Source organism: Erythrolamprus reginae, chromosome 4, assembly GCF_031021105.1.
Source record: "Erythrolamprus reginae isolate rEryReg1 chromosome 4, rEryReg1.hap1, whole genome shotgun sequence".
Classification (NCBI taxonomy): Eukaryota; Metazoa; Chordata; class Lepidosauria; order Squamata; family Dipsadidae; genus Erythrolamprus; species Erythrolamprus reginae.
Genome location: NC_091953.1, coordinates 83959849 through 83979914, shown reverse-complemented (window position 1 = coordinate 83979914; position 20066 = coordinate 83959849). Strand labels below are relative to the sequence as shown.

At 44.9% G+C, this 20066-nt stretch overlaps 1 protein-coding gene across 1 annotated transcript; it reads left to right on the top strand.

Annotated features, from left to right (window-relative positions):
- On the top strand, window positions 1–14111 carry RAB9A (RAB9A, member RAS oncogene family). Its single transcript, XM_070750662.1, has 3 exons — window positions 1–87; window positions 9801–9833; window positions 12962–14111. The coding sequence occupies exon 3, from the start codon at window positions 12996–12998 to the stop codon at window positions 13599–13601; it is 606 nt and encodes a 201-aa protein (XP_070606763.1). The 5' UTR covers window positions 1–87; window positions 9801–9833; window positions 12962–12995; the 3' UTR covers window positions 13602–14111.
- Window positions 14112–20066: the final 5955 nt, after the last annotated feature.

The window sequence follows — 20066 nt, the reverse complement described above, 5'->3', positions numbered from 1 at the left end:
TTTCCCAATCGGGCTCCTTCCCTTCTTCTCTGTCTCGGTGACCGCAAGAGTTCCGGGCCAGTTACGGGCTCTCCGCTTTCTTGACAGGTGAGCGCGCCCCATCTCTGGCCTTTTATCGTAGATGGGCTCATGAAAAGAACCCAAATCTTCCCGGGGTGCGGTTCCTGGCTCCGAGGACTCCGGGCGCTTTTTCATGGCTGCTTACCGTAGAGGAGGCATCAGCAATGTTTTCCCTCGCCTCCCGTCAGTTCTTTAGGAAAGGTGTTCGGGGGGGGGGGGGGGGGTTTCCGATCGAGACTGGCTCTTGGTCGCTCCTCGCTGCAAGAAGGAATCCCTAAAGGCGAAAGTTTCTTGTAGGGACACTCTAAAACGGCCCGCCTCGGCAATTGGGTACCTGCCCCCTTGAAGGCTTTGTCTCCTCAAGTTTCAAGCTAGGAAGCCCTACAGCCAGGACCATTTGCAAGAGACCCTGCAGCCCCCAATTGCATAATTATGCCCCCCCTTAACCTACATGGAGGACGTTGCCCTTCTAAGATGCCTCTCTATTCTTTCCAGTGGCATGATTAAAAGTCCCGTGATCAGAATGGAGACGGCGGTTATGTTGGGAAATTGCTTCCCTTCTGTACTTCTCAGTTGGCGCATGGCCAAGTTATCCCTGGGGCAAATAAACCAAACTGATTAAAATCACTGGACTGGCAGGACGTTTGAACAACTTATGTGTGTCCTCTTTGTTTCGTTTTCCATGTGGAAAATCCCTGCCCCCTCCTTCTGCTAATCAAGCTACTTGGTTTGCTGCTCTTCCTGCTTTGGTTTTGATTAAATTGAGTTTAAAGGTTTTTTAACCTATTTTTTACTTAAAAGAAGTATTTCCCCCCTACTATTTGTACAGTTAAGTGTAAAAAGTGACCTGGGCGGCATAAGCTGTGTCTAGGCAAGTAAAAGAGCAAAAAATCCTTTTTTGTTTGATTATAAAAACAATCAGATTTTTAAAAATTACTTTTCTTCTTTAGGTAGATGAAAAATTTGTTGACTGCATTTACAAGCATGGCATAATACTTTAAAAGGAGAACAGTATCTAAAAGCATTTTTTAATTGTAAACCCAAACTGTAAAGAAGTACCCCGACTTTTGTTTTCAACAAAACCAAATCCCATGAAGACTTTAATTAAAAATATAGTGGGCTTTTTTGCCCAAGCCCATAGCTTAGCTACTATATAGTTCCACTCAAAAGAGGACATATAATGTGCACTTTTGCTCTATAAATCTTGCATTTTTATAGTTCTCAGTTGGATGTAATGAATTTATTATGCTATATTATACCCAACTGCTCAGGTTGTTCTTCATAGTATTGATCGGAATATTTAGCTTTGAATTCTAAATTATTCTAAATTCTGAATATTCTAAGTTCAATTTAAAATACTAAATAAAAATGGTTTAAATCTTGGAATTCATTGGCACATCATAATGTACTCATTCAATATTTCATATATATTGTGACCTATGTTTTGATATATAGTTATGATTTTGTTGTATTGTTTCAATGAACTATTTCCAAAAGTTCCATATTTATTAGTGGCACAATGAAGACGCTAGGTTTATTTCTTAAAGAAATATTTCTTTTTTAATATATTTTTTCTTAAGGAAATATTTTATTTCTTAAGTTTATTTCTTAAGTTAGTTGGGGGAAAGATCAAAAGCAACATGAGAAAATATTATTTTACTGAAAGAGTAGTAGATCCTTGGAACAAACTTCCAGCAGACGTGGTTGGTAAATCCACAGTAACTGAATTTAAACATGCCTGGGATAAACATATATCCATCGTAATATAAAATACAAAAAATAGTATAAGGGCAGACTAGATGGATCATGAAGTCTTTTTCTGCCGTCAGTCTTCTATGTTTCTAAATATATGGTCAACAGCCCCTGGTAAATTGTTCCACTGGTTATAGGATTTATCATAATTCAGCTTTATCACAGTTCACACAATAGTTTCAATATTCTAACAAAATATTTGTACTCAATTGTTTCTTCACAATGGAAAAACAGAATTGCTAGATGTTAGTGATCTGTGGCCTCTACTATCTAGATTGCTGGAAAATTGCAGTTTTAAATAGCATCAAGTATATATGTGTTGAGTTGCTGTATGATTATTTTTATAGGTTTATTTGAATAAAACTCATAACTATGGCCTTTTTTTCAAGACGCATATCAGCTAGATTTATACTAGGTCATGAGTATAGTTTAAAGCAGGGGTGGCAGCCTGCAGGCCAGATACATCATGCATAGGCCACACCCACCCCAGCTCCGCAAAGGCAAGAAATATAGCAATACGTCACATGCTGTCACATGACATGATCCAAGTTTGACATCCGTTATTTAAAGTAACACTTCTAAGACATTGTTCATAGAATCACAACTATATAAATCACAGTGGGATAACATATTGTCAAAATAGTAAAACTATTCATAATCGAATTCAACAGTTGAGAATTTAATTAATGTTCTGAAAGTAATGTGGAATATAAAAATTAAAAATATTAACATATTAACGTGATTACCATATTTTTCAGAGTATAAGACCCACCTTTTCCCCACCTAAAAGAGGGCATTTTACTGGTGCATCTTATACACCGAATGCAACCATTTTTTGGCCTCTCGAAGCCTCACCCCTGCGTCCCATTTTTGTGAAAAATGGGGTGGACAGAGGGTCTGGGAAACCTGCAAAGAGCTCCTGGGGACTGGGGAAAGACAAAAATGCCCCAATTTTCATGAAAAAATGGGCAAAAAACTTCCTGCTTTTCACAAAAATGAGGACATTTTTGCTAGCACCCAGGAATTCTCTTCAGGCTTCCCAAACCCTTTGGCCACCCCATTTTTGTGCGGAAAAAAACGGGCAAAAAAGAGCCGGGTTTTTTGCAAAAACGTGTGTTTTGCCTTCTAATCACCCCATCTAGCATGACTGGGGGAGGAATTCTGGGAGTCGAAGTCCACTAGTCTTAAAGTTGGCAAGTTTGAAGTTTATAAAAGGTATAGTACATGGTTGTAAAAAGTATTCTGTTACACTGGTATTTTATTAAATAATATACAGTGGTACCTCGAGATACGAGTTTAATTCGTTCCGGACCTGCGCTCTTAAGTCGAGCAGCTCTTATCTCGAACGACTTTTCCCCATAGGAATTAATGTAAATAATTTTAATTGGTTACAGCCCTCAAAAAACTCACAAAGTTAGTCTAAATTATGCAAAAAGACATGTTTTTAATGAAGAAATGTACATGTACATATAAATGAATAATGAAGTTTCTTTCACTTAACTTGTAAACTTTCTTAAACTTTTAAATTTACATATGTACACAGTAGCCTAATCATCTGAAAGAAAGAAAGAAAGAAAGAAAGAAAGAAAGAAAGGGGGAAGGGACAGGAACAGAGGAAGGGAGCAAGGAAACTTATGAAAGGGGAGAGTAAGAGAGGAAGGACTGAAGGGAGGGAGGGAGGGAAGAAGGTAGGAAGGAGAAAGAAAAGAAGAAATAGAGGAAGGGAAGGTAAAAGAGAGAAAGAAAAAGAGCAAGAAAGAAAGAGAAAGAAAGAAAGAAAGGGGGAAGGGACAGGAACAGAGGAAGGAAGCAAGGAAACTTATGAAAGGGGAGAGTAAGAGAGGAAGGACTGAAGGGAGGGAGGGAGGGAAGAAGGTAGGAAGGAGAAAGAAAAGAAGAAATAGAGGAAGGGAAGGTAAAAGAGAAAGAAAAAGAGAAAGAAAGAAAGAGAAAGAAAGAAAGAAAGAAAGGGGGAAGGGACAGGAACAGAGGAAGGAAGCAAGGAAACTTATGAAAGGGGAGAGTAAGAGAGGAAGGACTGAAGGGAGGGAGGGAGGGAAGAAGGTGGGAAGGAGAAAGAAAAGAAGAAATAGAGGAAGGGAAGGTAAAAGAGAGAAAGAAAAAGAGCAAGAAAGAAAGAAAGAGAAAGAAAGAAAGAAAGGGGGAAGGGACAGGAACAGAGGAAGGAAGCAAGGAAACTTATGAAAGGGGAGAGTAAGAGAGGAATGAGTGAAGGGAGGGAGGGAGGGAAGAAGGTAGGAAGGAGAAAGAAAAGAAGAACTAGAGGAAGGGAAGGTAAAAGAGAGAAAGAGAAAGAAGGAAAGAAAGGCAACTTCAAAGAAAGGCTCACTGAGCATCTCTCACTCTCTCTTTCTTTCTATCCCTCTTTCTTTCTTTCTCTTCCTTTCTCTCTCTCCTCTTCCTTTATCTCCTCTCTCTCTCCCTCCCTCTTTCTCTCCCCCCCTCTCTCTCTCCCTCTTTCTATCTCTTCTCACTTTCTCTTGCTATCTCTTTCTCTCCCCCCTTTCTCACTCTGTTGCTATCTCTCCCCCCTCTCCCTCTCTCTTTCTCCCTCTCCCTCTCCCCCCTCTCTCTTTCTCTCTCTCTTCCCCTCTTTCTATCTCTTCTTCTCACTTTCTCTCTTGCTATCTCTCTCTCTCCCCCCTCTCTCTTTCTCTCGGTTAATGCAAAGAGCCGCTGCAGCCCGCCGTCCCCAGGAAAGCAGGACCGCTCCGAAGCCTGCCCACGTCGCGAAGGGGTTCGGCGGGAGAGCGCGGAAGAGCAACAGCCGTGGGAGATGAAGGGAGAGAAGCCGGCAGAACCGCCTTGAAGGCATCCAGCCGTCCCAGGCGCCTCTCGGGGTCTGCCTTGGCGCATAACTTTGCTGAGAGCACTTTCGTCCCGGGCTCGTCCCCCGCCGCCTGCTTTTCTCTCTCTCCTTCCCTGCGCCGCTGCTCCGCTCAATCGGAGGCTCCGGAGAGGCAGGAGCTGGGCGCTGTTATGCGCCAAGGCAGACCCCGAGACGCGCCTGGGACGGCTGGATCAAGGCGGTTCTGCCGGCTTCTCTCCCTTCGTCTCCCAGGGCTGTTGCTCTTCCGCGCCCTCCCGCCGAGCCCCTTTGCGACGTGGGCAGGCTTCGGAGCGGTCCTGCTTTCCTGGGGACGGCGGGCTGCGAGCGCTCTGCCAGGCGGCCAGGAAGCATTCAGGGCGAAGTGCATGGAGGAATGGGAAGCTGAAGCCACCGGCGTTTGAGCTTCCCATTCCTCCACGCGCTGAATGCCTCCTGGCCGCCTGGCAGAGCGCTCGCAGCCAGTGGGCGGTGGCGGCGGGGAAGGGGGAGAAAAGGCAGGCCAGCGGCGAAGGGACGTGAAGGAATGGAAAGCTGAAACAGCCCCGTTTCAGCTTTCCATCCATCCACGTCCCTTCGCCGCTAGATCCTGTGGCAGCAAACATGCTTTTGGGGTTTGGCTGGGGGGGAGAAGAAGTAGGACCTTCCTAACTCTCTCCCCCCCCAGCCAACCCCCCAAAGCATGTTTGCTGCCACAGGATTTAGCGGCGAAGTGACGTGGATGGATGGAAAGCTGAAACGGGGCTGTTTCAGCTTTCCATTCCTTCACGTCCCTTCGCCGCTAGATCCTGTGGCAGCAAACATGCTTTTGGGGTTTGCCTGGGGGGGAGAAGAAGTAGGACCTTCCTAACTCTCTCCCCCCCAGCCAACCCCCCAAAGCATGTTTGCTGCCACAGGATTTAGCGGCGAAGTGACGTGGATGGATGGAAAGCTGAAACGGGGCTGTTTCAGCTTTCCATTCCTTCACGTCCCTTCGCCGCTAGATCCTGTGTGGGGTTTGCCTGGGGGGGAGAAGAAGTAGGACCTTCCTAACTCTCCCCCCCAGCCAACCCCCCAAAGCATGTTTGCTGCCACAGGATTTAGCGGCGAAGTGACGTGGATGGATGGAAAGCTGAAACGGGGCTGTTTCAGCTTTCCATTCCTTCACGTCCCTTCGCCGCTAGATCCTGTGGCAGCAAACATGCTTTTGGGGTTTGGCTGGGGGGGAGAAGAAGTAGGACCTTCCTAACTCTCTGCCCCCCAGCCAACCCCCCAAAGCATGTTTGCTGCCACAGGATTTAGCGGGAAAGAGAAGAATGGCGAGAGAGCCGCGCGTGTGTCGCGGCTCTCTCAGGCTGCTCCGCCCGGGATGGGGATCCTCCGGAGGGGCGCACGGGAAGGGCTTAAGCCGCCGCCTTTTCCCTTCCCCTTCGGAGCCCAAGAGGTGAAAAGAGAAGCCGCCGCCTTTTCCCTTCCCCTTCGGAGCCCGAGAGGGGGAAAGAGAAGCCGCCGCCTTTTCCCTTCCCCTTCGGAGCCCGAGAGGGGGAAAGAGAAGCCGCCGCCTTTTCCCTTCCCCTTCGGAGCCCGAGAGGTGGAAAGAGAAGCCGCCGCCTTTTCCCTTCCCCTTCGGAGCCCGAGAGGGGGAAAGAGAAGAATGGAGAGAGAGCCGCGCGTGTCGCGGCTCTCTCTCCATTCTTCTCTTTCCCCCTCTCGGGCTCCGAAGGGGAAGGGAAAAGGCGGCGGCTTAAGCCCTTCCCGTGCGCCCCTCCGGAGGATCCCCATCCCGGGCGGAGCAGCCTGAGAGAGCCGCGACATACGCGCGGCTCTCTCTCCATTCTTCTCTTTCCCCGGATCGCTTGCTTTCCCAGGCAGCCGGCTTGCTGGCCGGGGAAGCAAGCGATCCGGGGAAAGAGAAGAATGGAGAGAGAGCCGCGCATGTGTCGGTGTGTTGCGGCTCTCTCAGGCTGCTCCGCCCGGGATGGGGATCCTCCGGAGGTTTTAAAAGATCGCAGCCGGGTTGGGGGCTTGGCGGTTGCTAGAAAGCTCCCCCAGGCGGGCTGCGATCTTTTCAAACAGGCGCACCGCCTCTCCGCTGACTCCTGGCGAACTTCCCGGCTTTAGGAGTCAGCGGAGAGGCGGTGCGCATGTTTGAAAAGATCACAGCCGGCCTGGGGGAGCTTTCTAGCAACCCCCGAGCCCGGGTTGGGGGTTCGGGGGGGTGCTGAAAATGTCGGGGGCGCACGGGCGGTTGCGCGCGCTCCCGATCTCCCTGCTAGGCCCCTCGGAATTAAAAAAAACAAAAGGCTTTGCCGGCGACAGTCCCCCTGCCACCGTTCGGATCCCCCCACCTCCAAGCAGAAGCCAAGGACCCCCAGAGTGGGGCGGCAGGGGAGGCGAACGCCTCTCCGCTTACCAAGTGCCGGGATACGAGCCGAGAGGAGCCGGGCGCTGGCTTGCCTTCCTTCCTTCCAGCGTCTTCGGAAGCTGCCGAAAGCGTCAGGGGCGCGCGGCTCCTCTCGGCTCGTATCCCGGATGTGAGCTCGGGAGGCGAACAAAAATGTCGCTCCCTTCCAAGCTCTTATCTCGAGTAGCTCGTACGTAGAGCAGCTCGTATGTCGGGGTTCCACTGTATTACTATACCATTTGGTTCAGAATACTTTTTTCCTTGTTTTTCTCCTCTAAAATCTAGGTGCATCTTATATTCCGGTACATCTTATACTCCAAAAAATATGGTAAATGTAAGATAAAACAATCTACTCCAGAACTAGCAACATGGTACTCTTACATTTGACTAGCCAATGGCAAGAGATTCTTGGGAATTGTAATGAAACAAGGCGGGGTGAGTTGAGGTGGGTGGGGCTGCCCCATGTGTACACTGGCTTACCTCAGGACCCCCACAGTCAGACCATTCATGTCCAACAACTGCCTCACGGCAGCAACACCAATAGCCATGTACAACAAGAGCCCATGTGACGTGGCACCAGAGCAGGACGCTGAGCGATGTGTTGGTGCCATGGCTGTGAGGCAGGGGAGATGGAGGTACCCCATGTGTCCCACCCCATGCATCCCATACATCAGGGCTCCCACAGCCAGACCATCCTCCGACAACTGCCTTGCGGGGCAGCACACCCTCCCACTTCACCTCTGGTTATGGCCTCAGCGCGTCGCTCGGCCTCTTACTCCGGGGCTATGCTGGTGCTGGAAGAATTGGGTTGGTGGACAAGCGGGGTCTTGCTGGGGTCTTGCTGGATGGGCTGCCAGAGCTGCCACTGCGAGGCAAGGCAGGTGTTGGGATATGGCTAGTTAGAGGTGCCACCTTTGGTGTATCCTACTCTGGGTGACACAAAGTAACCACTTTGTGCAGGTACTATACCCCATTGAAAGCTATCAGAGAGCTAAAACTTTGTGAATTGGCACACACCCTGGTTTAAGTTCCTGTACAGAATTTGAAGCGTAATATAATTTTGCCTCTCGTTATAGATCGGCAAGGTATATGAAATCTTTCCTGAAATAAATGTATTGCCTGTTTTGAGCCCTTATGCTTTGATTTAGGGCATAACTGGACCAGTAATTCCAGACCATCCAGGATTTGCAGTAAGAGTCTTTGCAGCCAACTATCTGCAAAGACACATATCCATAAATGCATGGTATTACTGGCTTATGCAAATTTTCATCTTTTTTTGGATGCAAATATCTCCATTTTGTAGTTTTTAATTTGTTTTTTTATGTCTTTGAAAATAATGTCATTCCTGCTACATAACTCATCGTACTTCACTTTTGGATCCAGCCTTGTTTTGGTCAGAATTAAGGTCCAAAAACATTCATAATTTGCACGCATGGATGCTCTGTGTTAAAAAATATTGCCACCATACTACGTGACATATATTATATATATATTAATTAGACTTGTATGCTGCCCCTCTCCAAAGACTCGTGGCGGCATACATGAGCTAGAGGTGTAAAATTTCACAGTTCAGCTTAATTTATTGTGCTGACCGACCATACCTTAAGTATTTGATACTCTTAATATATAAATCCATAAATGAATCATCAAGAATGTTGCAAAACTGTGATATATTAATTACCTTGTATTGGTTAATGATGGCTAAGCCACTTGTCAATTTAGCAAAATTGGCAATTCTATCACCTAGGGGGGCATTCCCAATACCAGGCAAGGTATCAACCATGGGTTTTCAGACTTTAGAACAAAGAAAACTAGAAAAGTCACTGTGTATCATCCTTGAAGAAACAATGTGCATACAGAGGAGTAATTAGCTTTGTGTGCAGGCAATCCTATTCACGTGTTTATTTGACATGGAATAACCCAAAGGGTAACTTAATAATAATAATAATAATAATAATAATAATAATAATAATAATAATAATAATAATTTATTAGATTTGTATGCTGCCCCTCTCCAGAGACTCGGGGCGGCTCACAACAAGAATAGTAACAATATAACAATGTAATAAATCTAATATTTAAAAAACATCTAAAAACCCATTAACACCATACAACACAAGCATACCATACATAAATTATATAAGCCTGGGGGAGGTGTCTCAATTCCCCCATGCCTGGCGATACAGGTGGGTCTTAAGCAATTTATGAAAGACAAGGAGGGTGGGGGCAGTTCTGATCTCTGGGGGGAGTTGATTCCAGAGGGCTGGGGCCGCCACAGAGAAAGCTCTTCCGCTGGGGCCTGCCAGACGATATTGTTTAGTTGTTGGGACCCGGAGAAGGCCTGTGAGCCTTATTGGCTGTTGGGATTCATGCAGCAGAAGATGGTTCTGGAGTATTCTGGTCCGATGCCATGTAGGGCTTTATAGGTCATTACCAACACTTAATATAAAATATTTGTATGAGGTTTAAATTCTGAATGTTATGTTGTTGCCTCCTCCCTCTCACTAAAAAATACATAATAATTAAATTTAATTTTTAAAAAATGGTATGCAAAGGTTTTATTCTGCTGAAAACAAGTTAAAAGTAGTGAAATTTAATAAATGTTTATGTAATGTTATATAAGAATAATTTGTTTATAACTTCCTTTGGAACATAGTAAGTATATTCCATACCATAATAAAACAAAATATATTAGTTTTAAAATGCATACCTAGCAATATGTTCTTAGTAGTAATACAATCTCTCTCTTTTTGGCAGGTATTTAATTATGATTTATACTGAACAGTAAAGGTAACTATTTTGATCAAATGTTTCATATAGTAATATACTTATATTTAAATGATAAATAACATTTGTGACAAAAATGTAAATATGATCATTTTATTATATGCACATCCAGATAAAGAGAAGTTCAAAGCAAGATTAGATATTAATCTAGTTGTGATAGACATAATGTTGGAAAGAGGTTTCATATAGACTGTTTTCCAATATTTATGTTGTGATATTCAGGTTTAGAAAAAAAATCCAAAATGACTGACAACTACAAATGCAGTAAGTTCAAAGTAACAAATATATTTATTTATTAAATTTATATGCCACCATCTCAAACTTTGAGGTGACTGAGTGGCAGAGTAATAATTACACCTATTTTACTATGTAATAATACATACAGATAAAAACAATTATAAATATAAAAATAGATTAAAATCAATAGTAAATGTGTAATGTATAAATATTATTTCATTTTATTTATTTAATTTGACTTATATGCCACCAAATCCAGTGGGACTTATATTGGCAATAAATATGCCAAATATGCTACATTAATGCATAATAGTATTAAACATTGCCGTTATATTTAGTCAGCCCTCTCCCAAGCTATAGTAATCAGAAAGTATCCCTTTCACTTTCATAAATTTTGTTATGCTCTAGCCTGATTTTATAGTTGTTGATATTTATTTTTCTCATTAATCTACACTCAGTCCCCATAATGACAAAGTGAAAACAATTTTAGAAATATCTGTAAATTTGTTAAAAAGAAAAAATTCAAATGTCACATTGGTGTAAGTATTCAGGACCTTCATTCAATACTTTGTTGAAGCACCTTTGGCAGCAATTGTCTATGGATATTCTCAGTCATCCAGGTCATGGTTGTCCAAAAGGTGGCTTTTCAAGAAGCAACTGGACCAGGAAGTCCAGTTGCCTCTTCAAAAACCACCTTTGATAGCAATTACAGCCTCGAGTCTTTTTGGTTATGACAGGACAAGCTTTGTACACCTGGATTGGGGGATTTCCTGCAATTCTTCCTTGCAAATCTTCTCAAGCTCAGTCAGGTTGGATGGCGACCATCGATGGACAGCCATTTTCAGGTCCCTCCTGAAATGTTCAATAGGGTTCAAGTCACGTCTCTGGCTGAGCCAATTTAGGATATTCAAAGAGTTGTCCCTTAGCCACTCCTGCATTGTCTTGGCTGTGTGCTTAGGATCATTGTCATGTTGGAAAGTGAATCTTCTTCACATACCTGTGAAGCAGGTATAGCCCTGAGGATAGCCCTGTACCTTTCTCCATTCAGCTTTCCCTCAACCTGACCAATCTCCCAGTCCTTGCTGCTGAAAAACACCCACAGCTTAATCATTCCACCTCCATGCTTCACTGTTGGGATAATATTTTATTTATTTTAATTATTTTAATTAATTAATTAATTAGATTTCTATGCTCCCCTTTTTCTGAGACTCAGGGCGGCTCACAACAAGTAAATACAAAGCATGTAAGAAATCTAATATTAAAACACTTTAAGATATTCAGGTGATGAGTGGTGCTTGGTTTCCTCCTCCTCTACATTTAGAATTGAGGACAAACAGTTCAATCCTAGTTTTATCAGACCAGAGAATCTTTTTCCTCACATTCTGAAAGTCCTTTAGGTGGTTGTTTGTAAACTCCAAGTGGACTTTCATGTGTTTTGCATTGAGGACAGGCTTCCATCTAGCCACTCTGTCATAAAGTCGAGATTGATGGAGGGCGGCAGTGATGGTTGTCCTTCTGGAACTCTGTCCCTTCTCCACACAGGATCTCTTGAGCTCAGCTAGAGTGACCATTGAGTTCTATGTCACCTATCTTACTAAGGTTCTTCTCCCCGAATTGCTCAGTTTGACTGGGCTACCAGCTATTCAAAGAATTCTGGTTGTGCCAAATGTGAGAATTATGGAGGCCACTGTGCTCTTTGGAACCTTCAGTGCGGCAAAAAGTTTACTGTAACCTTCCCCAGATCTGTGCTTTGCATAATCCTGTCAGACCTGCCTCTTAGGTCTGACAGGATCTTAGGAAAGAAGGATCTCGACTCCACACTTAGGAAAGAAAAATCTCAACTCCATTTGATTTTTGTTCTTTTTTGTTTTTAAAATAGTTTTTTAAAAAAAACATTAGATTATAGAATACAATTCAAAAACTCAGTAGTAGGACACAGTGGGGAGGAGAAGGGGAAAAAAGTGAGGAGGGGAGGGACAAAAGAAAAAAAGTTGACTTCTGGCTCACACTGTGGCAGTAGAATAAAGAATTATTGAACCTCAACCTTTAACTTTTCCATAATAATATAAGCTAGCCTTTTCGAAAACCTTGCAAGCCGAGGAAGATCGTTAGCACTTCCTTAGGGCTAGAAAAAACCTTTTTTTAATTTTTTTTTACAGATGTTCTTTCTTCTTCTTTGGGTGCTTTTTACCATATGATTTAAATCAAGAGTCATTTCAAGGTTCCCAGATAAATGAAGCTCTTTCAGCCCCCTGCTATAGCTCCCTGTCACCTGAAACCATCAAAAATGGGCCGAAAAGAGCCTTGAAAACGGGCCAAAAAAAGCACCAAAGCAGGCCATAAAAGGCTTGTCTCCCTTTGGGAGACAAAAAAAAGTGTCTTATAGTCCAAAAATATGGTAGTCCTAATCAAGTTGAACTCTTTCAAGATCAACCAAGGTTGCTATCTAAGCTTATTTTGTGTCATTATAGTATCCTCTCCATTAGAATTGTTGATGTTGTTCAGCTGCTAAATCATGTCTAACTCTTGGCGACTCCCTTGAACCATAGTACATGTGGGTCCTCTGTTCTCCACTGTTTCCCAGAATTTTCATTCATGTTCATTGTGTGGATGACACTAATAATCTAATTCCCTGCTATCCTTTTCCTTTTACCTTCAATTGTTCCCAACATCTGAGTCCTTTCCAAAGGTCAGTATTCTCTATTAGAATACTGTATGAATTTCTGCCTAATTTGTGGAAAATACAGTATCAAATTGTACTAAAATCAGTCTTCTGTTCTTTTTGATGAACAAAGAAAATATTTTTGCTTGATTCAGTAACATAAAGAATTAATATTTCATGTTGAATTTATGATGAAATGTTTGCAATATATGAATTTTGTTTTATTTTGCAGATCTGGAGATCATAAAGGATCTATTCTTGAAACAATGGCAACAAAATCATCGCTCCTTAAAGTAATCCTTTTAGGAGATGGAGGAGTTGGAAAGAGTTCAATTATGAACAGATATGTTACTAACAAATTTGATACCCAGTTATTTCATACAATAGGTGTAGAATTCTTAAATAAAGATCTGGAAGTGGATGGACACTTTGTCACAATGCAGATATGGGACACTGCAGGCCAGGAACGGTTTAGGAGCTTGAGGACTCCCTTCTACAGAGGTTCTGACTGTTGCCTTCTCACATTCAGTGTAGATGATTCTCAAAGCTTCCAAAATCTGAGCAACTGGAAAAAAGAATTCATTTACTATGCAGATGTGAAAGAGCCTGAAACGTTCCCTTTTGTGATACTGGGTAATAAAGTTGATATAACCGAGAGGCAAGTATCTACAGAAGAAGCCCAGGACTGGTGCAGAAACAATGGCAACCATCCTTACTTTGAAACAAGTGCAAAAGATGCCACCAATGTTGCAGCGGCTTTTGAGGAAGCTGTTCGAAGAGTTCTTGCTACTGATGATAGATCAGATCACTTGATTCAAACAGATACAATAAATCTTCACCGAAAGCCCAAACCTAGTTCATCATGCTGTTGACTATTTAGCTTTATCTCTTGGTTCAATATCATTCTTAACTGAGAATAATAGAACATATGATTCATTAGATGACACTCTAATATATTAAACTGTAGTACTTTACTGCTTTATGTGCTGGCCAGAAGTTTCTCTTCTATGTGACCTATTGCTAAATAAATGGTATCTGGCATTTGGGGAACGTATTAACTCCATAATTCTTTTAATTTAAATGTTTGAATAATAAATTATATACTAAAACTTGAAAGTTCTAGAGGCACTACTTGGGGACTAAATTGAGGAATATAAATTTTATATCTACATGTATATTTTTGAGGTCACTAATCCATGTTTTGCTTCACTAAAACCTTTTTCATAAAGCAATATTAGTAGATAGCACATTCTTATTCACGATTGCATCTTTAATCTATTTTTTTTAAATCTGATTTAATATAAACATTTAAGGGCTTTTGCTATTTGCCTAGTGTCACTGAGCTGCCTGTAGATTTAGATAATAAATATGCATATATGGAGTCTATGCGTGTTTGTCTTTATCTGCTCTTCTTGCCCAACACTGGGCAGTAGATATTGCTAGGTTTGTTTAAAAAAAAACCGATTGCAGTATGTCTTATATCTTGACATAAATTGTAAGATTTTTTAAACTATTACATTAGCTTAACTCAGTTTTGATTGAAAATTAGTGAATTAAATCCCAGATTTGTTGAGTTGGGTGGGAATTACAGTGTTCAGCTTTATGAGCACAATTGAGGCCAAAATTTCTCTTGCCAAACAAGGGAATTTGGCCCAATTTACTTTTCTTGCCATAGTTCTTAAGTGAATCAGTGCAGTTGCTAAATAATACCATGGTTGTTAAGTGAATCTGACTTCCCCATTGACTTTGCTTGTCAGGTCACAAAAAGTGATCACATGATTCCCAGAGACTGCAACTGTCATATAAACAGTTGCCCGGTATCTGAATTTTGGTTATTTGACTTTGGGGATATTGCAATGATCATTAAGTGTGAAAATGTCATGTCACTTTTTTCAGTGACATTGTAAGTTTAGATGTGTCAATAAACTAATGATTGCAAGTCAAAAACTAACTGTAAACTACAAATACTTTTACAAGGCAGAAATCTTAATACAAGCATAGAGCTAACTCAGATCAAGACAACTTGCAAATCACATTATGTTTACAAATACCACGTAGATGAAATGTTCACTGCTCCAAGTCAAACATCCCTATTCCATTTCCAATTACCGTATACTATCTCTACAATTTCTAGTTTGGTGTATGTTTGTATAGTTACCATGTGTTAGTCTATATTACTATTCCCCTGCTGTTTAAATACTATTTTAGTAAAAAGAATATGCTCAAGTAAGTACACTGATGTAGTTTTAAGGGACTGCACCACATTATTCAATACATTTAACAACAGACTTTAGACTTAAGTTGAGAACTTATATTTTATTCATTTATATTTCCTTTTTCTTAAACACCACATCTCATTGTACAGGTAGTCCTCGAGTTATGAATGTAACCCATTTGTAATCCAAGGATTTATGGGAGTAAATCTCATACCTTGAATGGAATCACTCCCTTTGGCTCACATATTCGCTAATCGATTGCAAGCCTCTTTAAATCACATTAGGTCTTTTAAGTGAGAAGGACTGTTGAACTTACCTGAACGGTCTTCTCGCTGCACTGCGAAGAGAGTCCAAGGTGGGTTATTATTCAGCCTCATTGGCAGGGACTGAGTTAAAAATTAGCATAATTGTTATGTCCCGCCCACCACTACCCTCCTTAGGTCAGTCAAGAAAAAACGAAGGAATAGTGAAACAAGGCAAATTTATTCAACAAACTTTAACTATAGAAATTAACTGAACTGTGAACCTGGGCAAAAAGCCGGGCGGGTTTGGACTCTCTTTGCAGTGCAGTGAGAAGACCGTTCAGGTAAGTTCAACGGTCCTTCTCCACTGCACTGCTTCAGAGAGTCCAAGGTGGGATATACCCAAGCACACCTTAGGGAGGGTTAGGCTGGGCCAGGGGTACTGGAACACAAACTCTTTGTAATACTCTTCTCCCGAAGGCTGCCTCAGCAGAAGCAAACGAGTCCAAACGATAATGTCTAATAAATGTTGTGGGTGCAGCCCAAGTGGCTGCCCTACAAATGTCCTCAATTGGTGCTTGTGTGGTCCAAGCCGCTGAGGTGGCTGCACTCCTGGTTGAGTGGGCTGTAATCCTGTCCGGTAATGGAGTTGATTTAGCCTTATATGCCTCAATGATACCGGAACGGATCCATCTGCTGAGAGTCTTAGCCGAAACTTTCCTCCCCATGGAACCGGGAAGGAAGGAAACAAAGAGAGCTTCTGATCTTCTGAATGCAGTTGTACGGCGAATGTATATTTTCACTGCTCTGCGAACATCCACTTTATGCCAACAGAGCTCCGATGGGTGGGAGCCATGGGTGCAAAAGTCCGGGAGCACTATGTCCTGTGACCTATGAAACCGAGTATTGATTTTAGGCATGAAGCTAGGGTCCAAGCGGAGAGTCACTCTGTCCGGCTGAAACACGCATAAGTCCGGGCGCACCGATAGGGCGGCTAGCTCAGAAACACTGCGTGCGGAGGTTATGGCCACCAAAAAGGCCACCTTAATGGAAAGGATGCGCAGTGAAACCTCCCTCAAAGGTTCGAAAGGAGGAGCCGTGAGGGCCTGGAGAACCAAGGGTAGGTCCCAGGATGGAAAATGGTGAATCACCGGTGGGGACAGGTTTGCTGCTCCTCGGAGAAAATCTCTGACCCAAGGATGGTGAGAGTACAGTTGCGATGGCAGCTACCTGTCTGCGAAGGGTGTTAGGAGTCAACCCCTTGTCGAGGCCCTTCTGCAAGAACTCCAGTAGATTGAGGACTGAGGAGGCAGAGGGTAAGACCCCTTGTGCCCTACAAAAGGTGCTGTACGCTGCCCAGGTCGCCTGGTATATGCGGGTGGTTGAGGGGCGCCGTGCCGCTTGTATGGTGTGGATGACATTATCCGGCACCTGTCTCTCCCTCAAGCGGTCCCCCTCAATTGCCACACGGCAAGCTTCCACCACTGCGGCTCCGGTTGAATTATGGAGCCCTGTGTCAGAGTCAGCTGATGGCATGGAATCCTCCATGGGGGAGACAGCGATAGGTCCATCAGGTCGGCGAACCAGGGGCGCCTGGGCCAGAAAGGAGCTACCAGGAGTATGTCTGCTCCTTCCGCGATGATCTTGGCTATTACTCTGTGTATTAGACTGACCGGAGGGAAGGCGTATAGGAGACCGGTCGGCCATGGTGACAGGAGTGCGTTCATCTGCTCGGCTCCTGGTGTTGGGAACCGGGAAAAGAACCGTGGGACCTGGTGGTTGAGATGTGAAGCAAACAGGTCCACGACTGGAACGCCGTAACGGTGGACTATCAGTTGGAATGTCTCTGGATTCAGGGACCATTCTCCCGGGTCTATTGTTGTGCGGCTGAGCCAGTCCGCTTGCGTATTGTCCACTCCTGAAATATGTTCTGCACGGATGGAGGCGAGGTGAATCTCCGCCCAAGACATCAGGGCGTGCGCCTCCTGCATTAGGCGGTCCGACCGTGTGCCCCCTTGGTGATTTATGTGGGCTCTTGTTGCCACATTGTCTGTTAGTATGAGGACGTGACGGTCCGCTACAGTCTGTGAAAAGGTTTGCAGTGCTCTGAAGACTGCCTGTAGTTCAAGGAGGTTGATGTTGGGATCTGTCAGGTCTGAGGCCGACCATCTGCCCTGCGCAACCTGGGATCCGGAATGCGCTCCCCATCCGGACAGACTGGCGTCTGTGGTGATAGTCACCTCCTGATGGAACAGAAAGGGGGAACCCCTGGCTATTGCTGGAGATGTCCACCAGGGAAGGGAAAGCCGAACTGCTGTGGTCAGGTGCACTCGATGCTTGGAATTGCTTAGCCGAGCCCTTTGGAATGGAAGAAGGAGCCACTGTAAGGGTCGGGCGTGCAGCCGAGCCCATGGTACGATATTGATGCATGAAATGAAGACTCCCAGCAATTGGGAGAGCAGTGCCAGGGGAATCCTGGTGCGGCCTGATATTGAGTATATCAGTGTCCGTATTTTCCTCTGCCTCTCTGATGATAGGAAGACCATGCCGGAGGAAGAATCTATTGTCATTCCCAGGTGGAGCAGACACCTGGTTGGGTGCAAGTGGCTCTTGTCGTGGTTGATTGTAAATCCTGCCCTTTGAAGACAGTCTATTGTTTGGGCCAAATCCCGGTTGGCCCGTTGAGGGCTGCTGGAAAGAACGATTATGTCGTCTAAATAAGCTAGGAGCCGTATGGACTGTGACCGGAGACTGGCTGTTAACGCATCCAGGAGCTTGGTGAAGGCCCTGGGTGCTGAGGACAGGCCAAAGGGCATGGCCTTGTACTGAAAGTGCCTGTCCTGGAGGCAAAAGCGGAGAAATTGACGGTGTTGCTGATGAACCGGAACATGTAAATACGCCTCCTTGAGATCGATGGATGTCATCCAATCCCGATGACGGATGGAGGCCAGGATGGTTTGTAGTGAATGCATCTTGAACCTCTGATACCGGATGTAAATGTTCAGTTGTTTGAGGTTCAAGATCAGGCGGCAGCCGCCGGAGGACTTGGGGACCACGAACACTATGGAGTAGAACCCCTTGTCTCTCTGCTCTGCCGGGACCGGTTCTATTGCCCCAATGTCCAAGAGGTGTTGGACCTCTTGAAGAATAAGAGATCTCTTTTGAGGATGACTTAAGATAGGACATTGTACAAATCTGACTGGAGGGGTCCGCCAAAAGTTTATCTGCAGACCTTGGCTCACAGTCTCTAAGGCCCATGCATCGGTGGAGATGGAGCCCCAAAATTGGTTGAAGAATTGCAGGCGTCCACCTATGGGCGGGTCGTGGCCGGAGTCACTTCTGCTTGCGGAATCCCCCTCTATTGCCACCTCTGTAGGATCTGCGAGACTGCTGAAACTGGCGGTTTCTATCTCCGTATCCGCCTCTGTCAGATCGAAAGGACGGTTGGGTATATGTCCCCTGTCCATAGGTCCGAGCAACTGGGGATGAGGTCGAGGATGTCTCCGGCCGAAAGGACTGCCTGCGAAAGTAGGGGGCCCCTCGCCTATCATGTCTCCTCGCTGACCGTGGCAACACCTTTCTCTTGTCCCTGTCTTCGATCAGGACAGTGTCTAACGACTCACCAAAGAGTTTAGTACCCTGATATGGTGCAGTGGCAAGGCGCCATTTCGATTTCACATCTGCTTGCCATGACCTGAGACAAACCAATCTTCTGGCAGAGAGATTAGTTGCCAATGCTCGAGATGAGAATCTTGCAGACGCTAGGGTGGCATCTGCAGAGAACTTAGTAGTGGCAATGAGTTTGTTAATATCCTGACATAGGCGAGCGTCCTCTGGGCCCAGCCTGGAGAGCATATATTGGAGCCAGAAGATGGAGGCCCTGTTGAAGAAGGAGGCCGCCGAAGCAGCCCTCAGGGACCAGGCCGAAAGTTGGTGCATTCTCTTGACCAGGTTCTCAGCCCTTATATCCTCTGGGCGTAGGCCATCTGCCATCTCTGAAGGTACCACTGCGTTGGACATCAGAGAGGTGACAGGAGTGTCCACTGAAGGGTACTGGAGTAAGTCCTCCACCTCCGGATCAAAGGAATAAAATCTGTCAATAACTGATGGACCCAGGGCTGCTGATGGGTTCTGCCAGGGCTTTTTAATATTTTCTGCGAAGATAGGCACGGCAGGGATATGCTCTGATTCCCTCTGGGGCTCATTAATTAGCCTGGCCGCTGGCATGATGCCTACTTCTTGGCCAGCTGGTTTAGATGAGTTATCTGGCAGCAGCATGGCCTTGGCCTTGTTCAAGAGGGTCCTAAACAAGGAGTGTTTGAACAGTCCTATTAAGGGTGGCTGCTCTGGTAGGGTGGTCTCATCCCCTGAGAGCTCATCCTCTGCATCTGAGGCCATCTCTCCTGGATCCAAGTCTTCCTGAAAGGAATCATGCAAGGAAGGAGCAGGAGCAGGAGCTGTCCAAGGGTCTGATCTGTTGGCTCGGGCTGGCTGGGGAGATGGGCGTTGCTGGGCACCCACTGCGATACCCTGGGAATATGCAGACGCTATCATGTCCTGTAGTGAGGGGGACATAGTCTGCCAGTTGTCCATGGGGCCCCTGAGCCCCGCAGCAGTTGGGGTAAAGGTGGCTGCAGGCGGCTGCCCAGATTGAGACCATGATTGGGATGGTCTGGACCATTCTGCTCTTTGAATCCCCTCTGATGGAGGTGGAGCACTCAATGGCTGGTCAGGAGACAATTCCCCAGCTGCAGAGAGATGTGGTCCCTCAAAGGGAGCAACAGAGACTGAGGGGCTTTGCTGATGCTGTGGAATGGAAGTGGCAGAAGGGCTAGGGCCTTGCTTTGGCTTATTCAATTCCAATTGGGCCTCTAGGGCC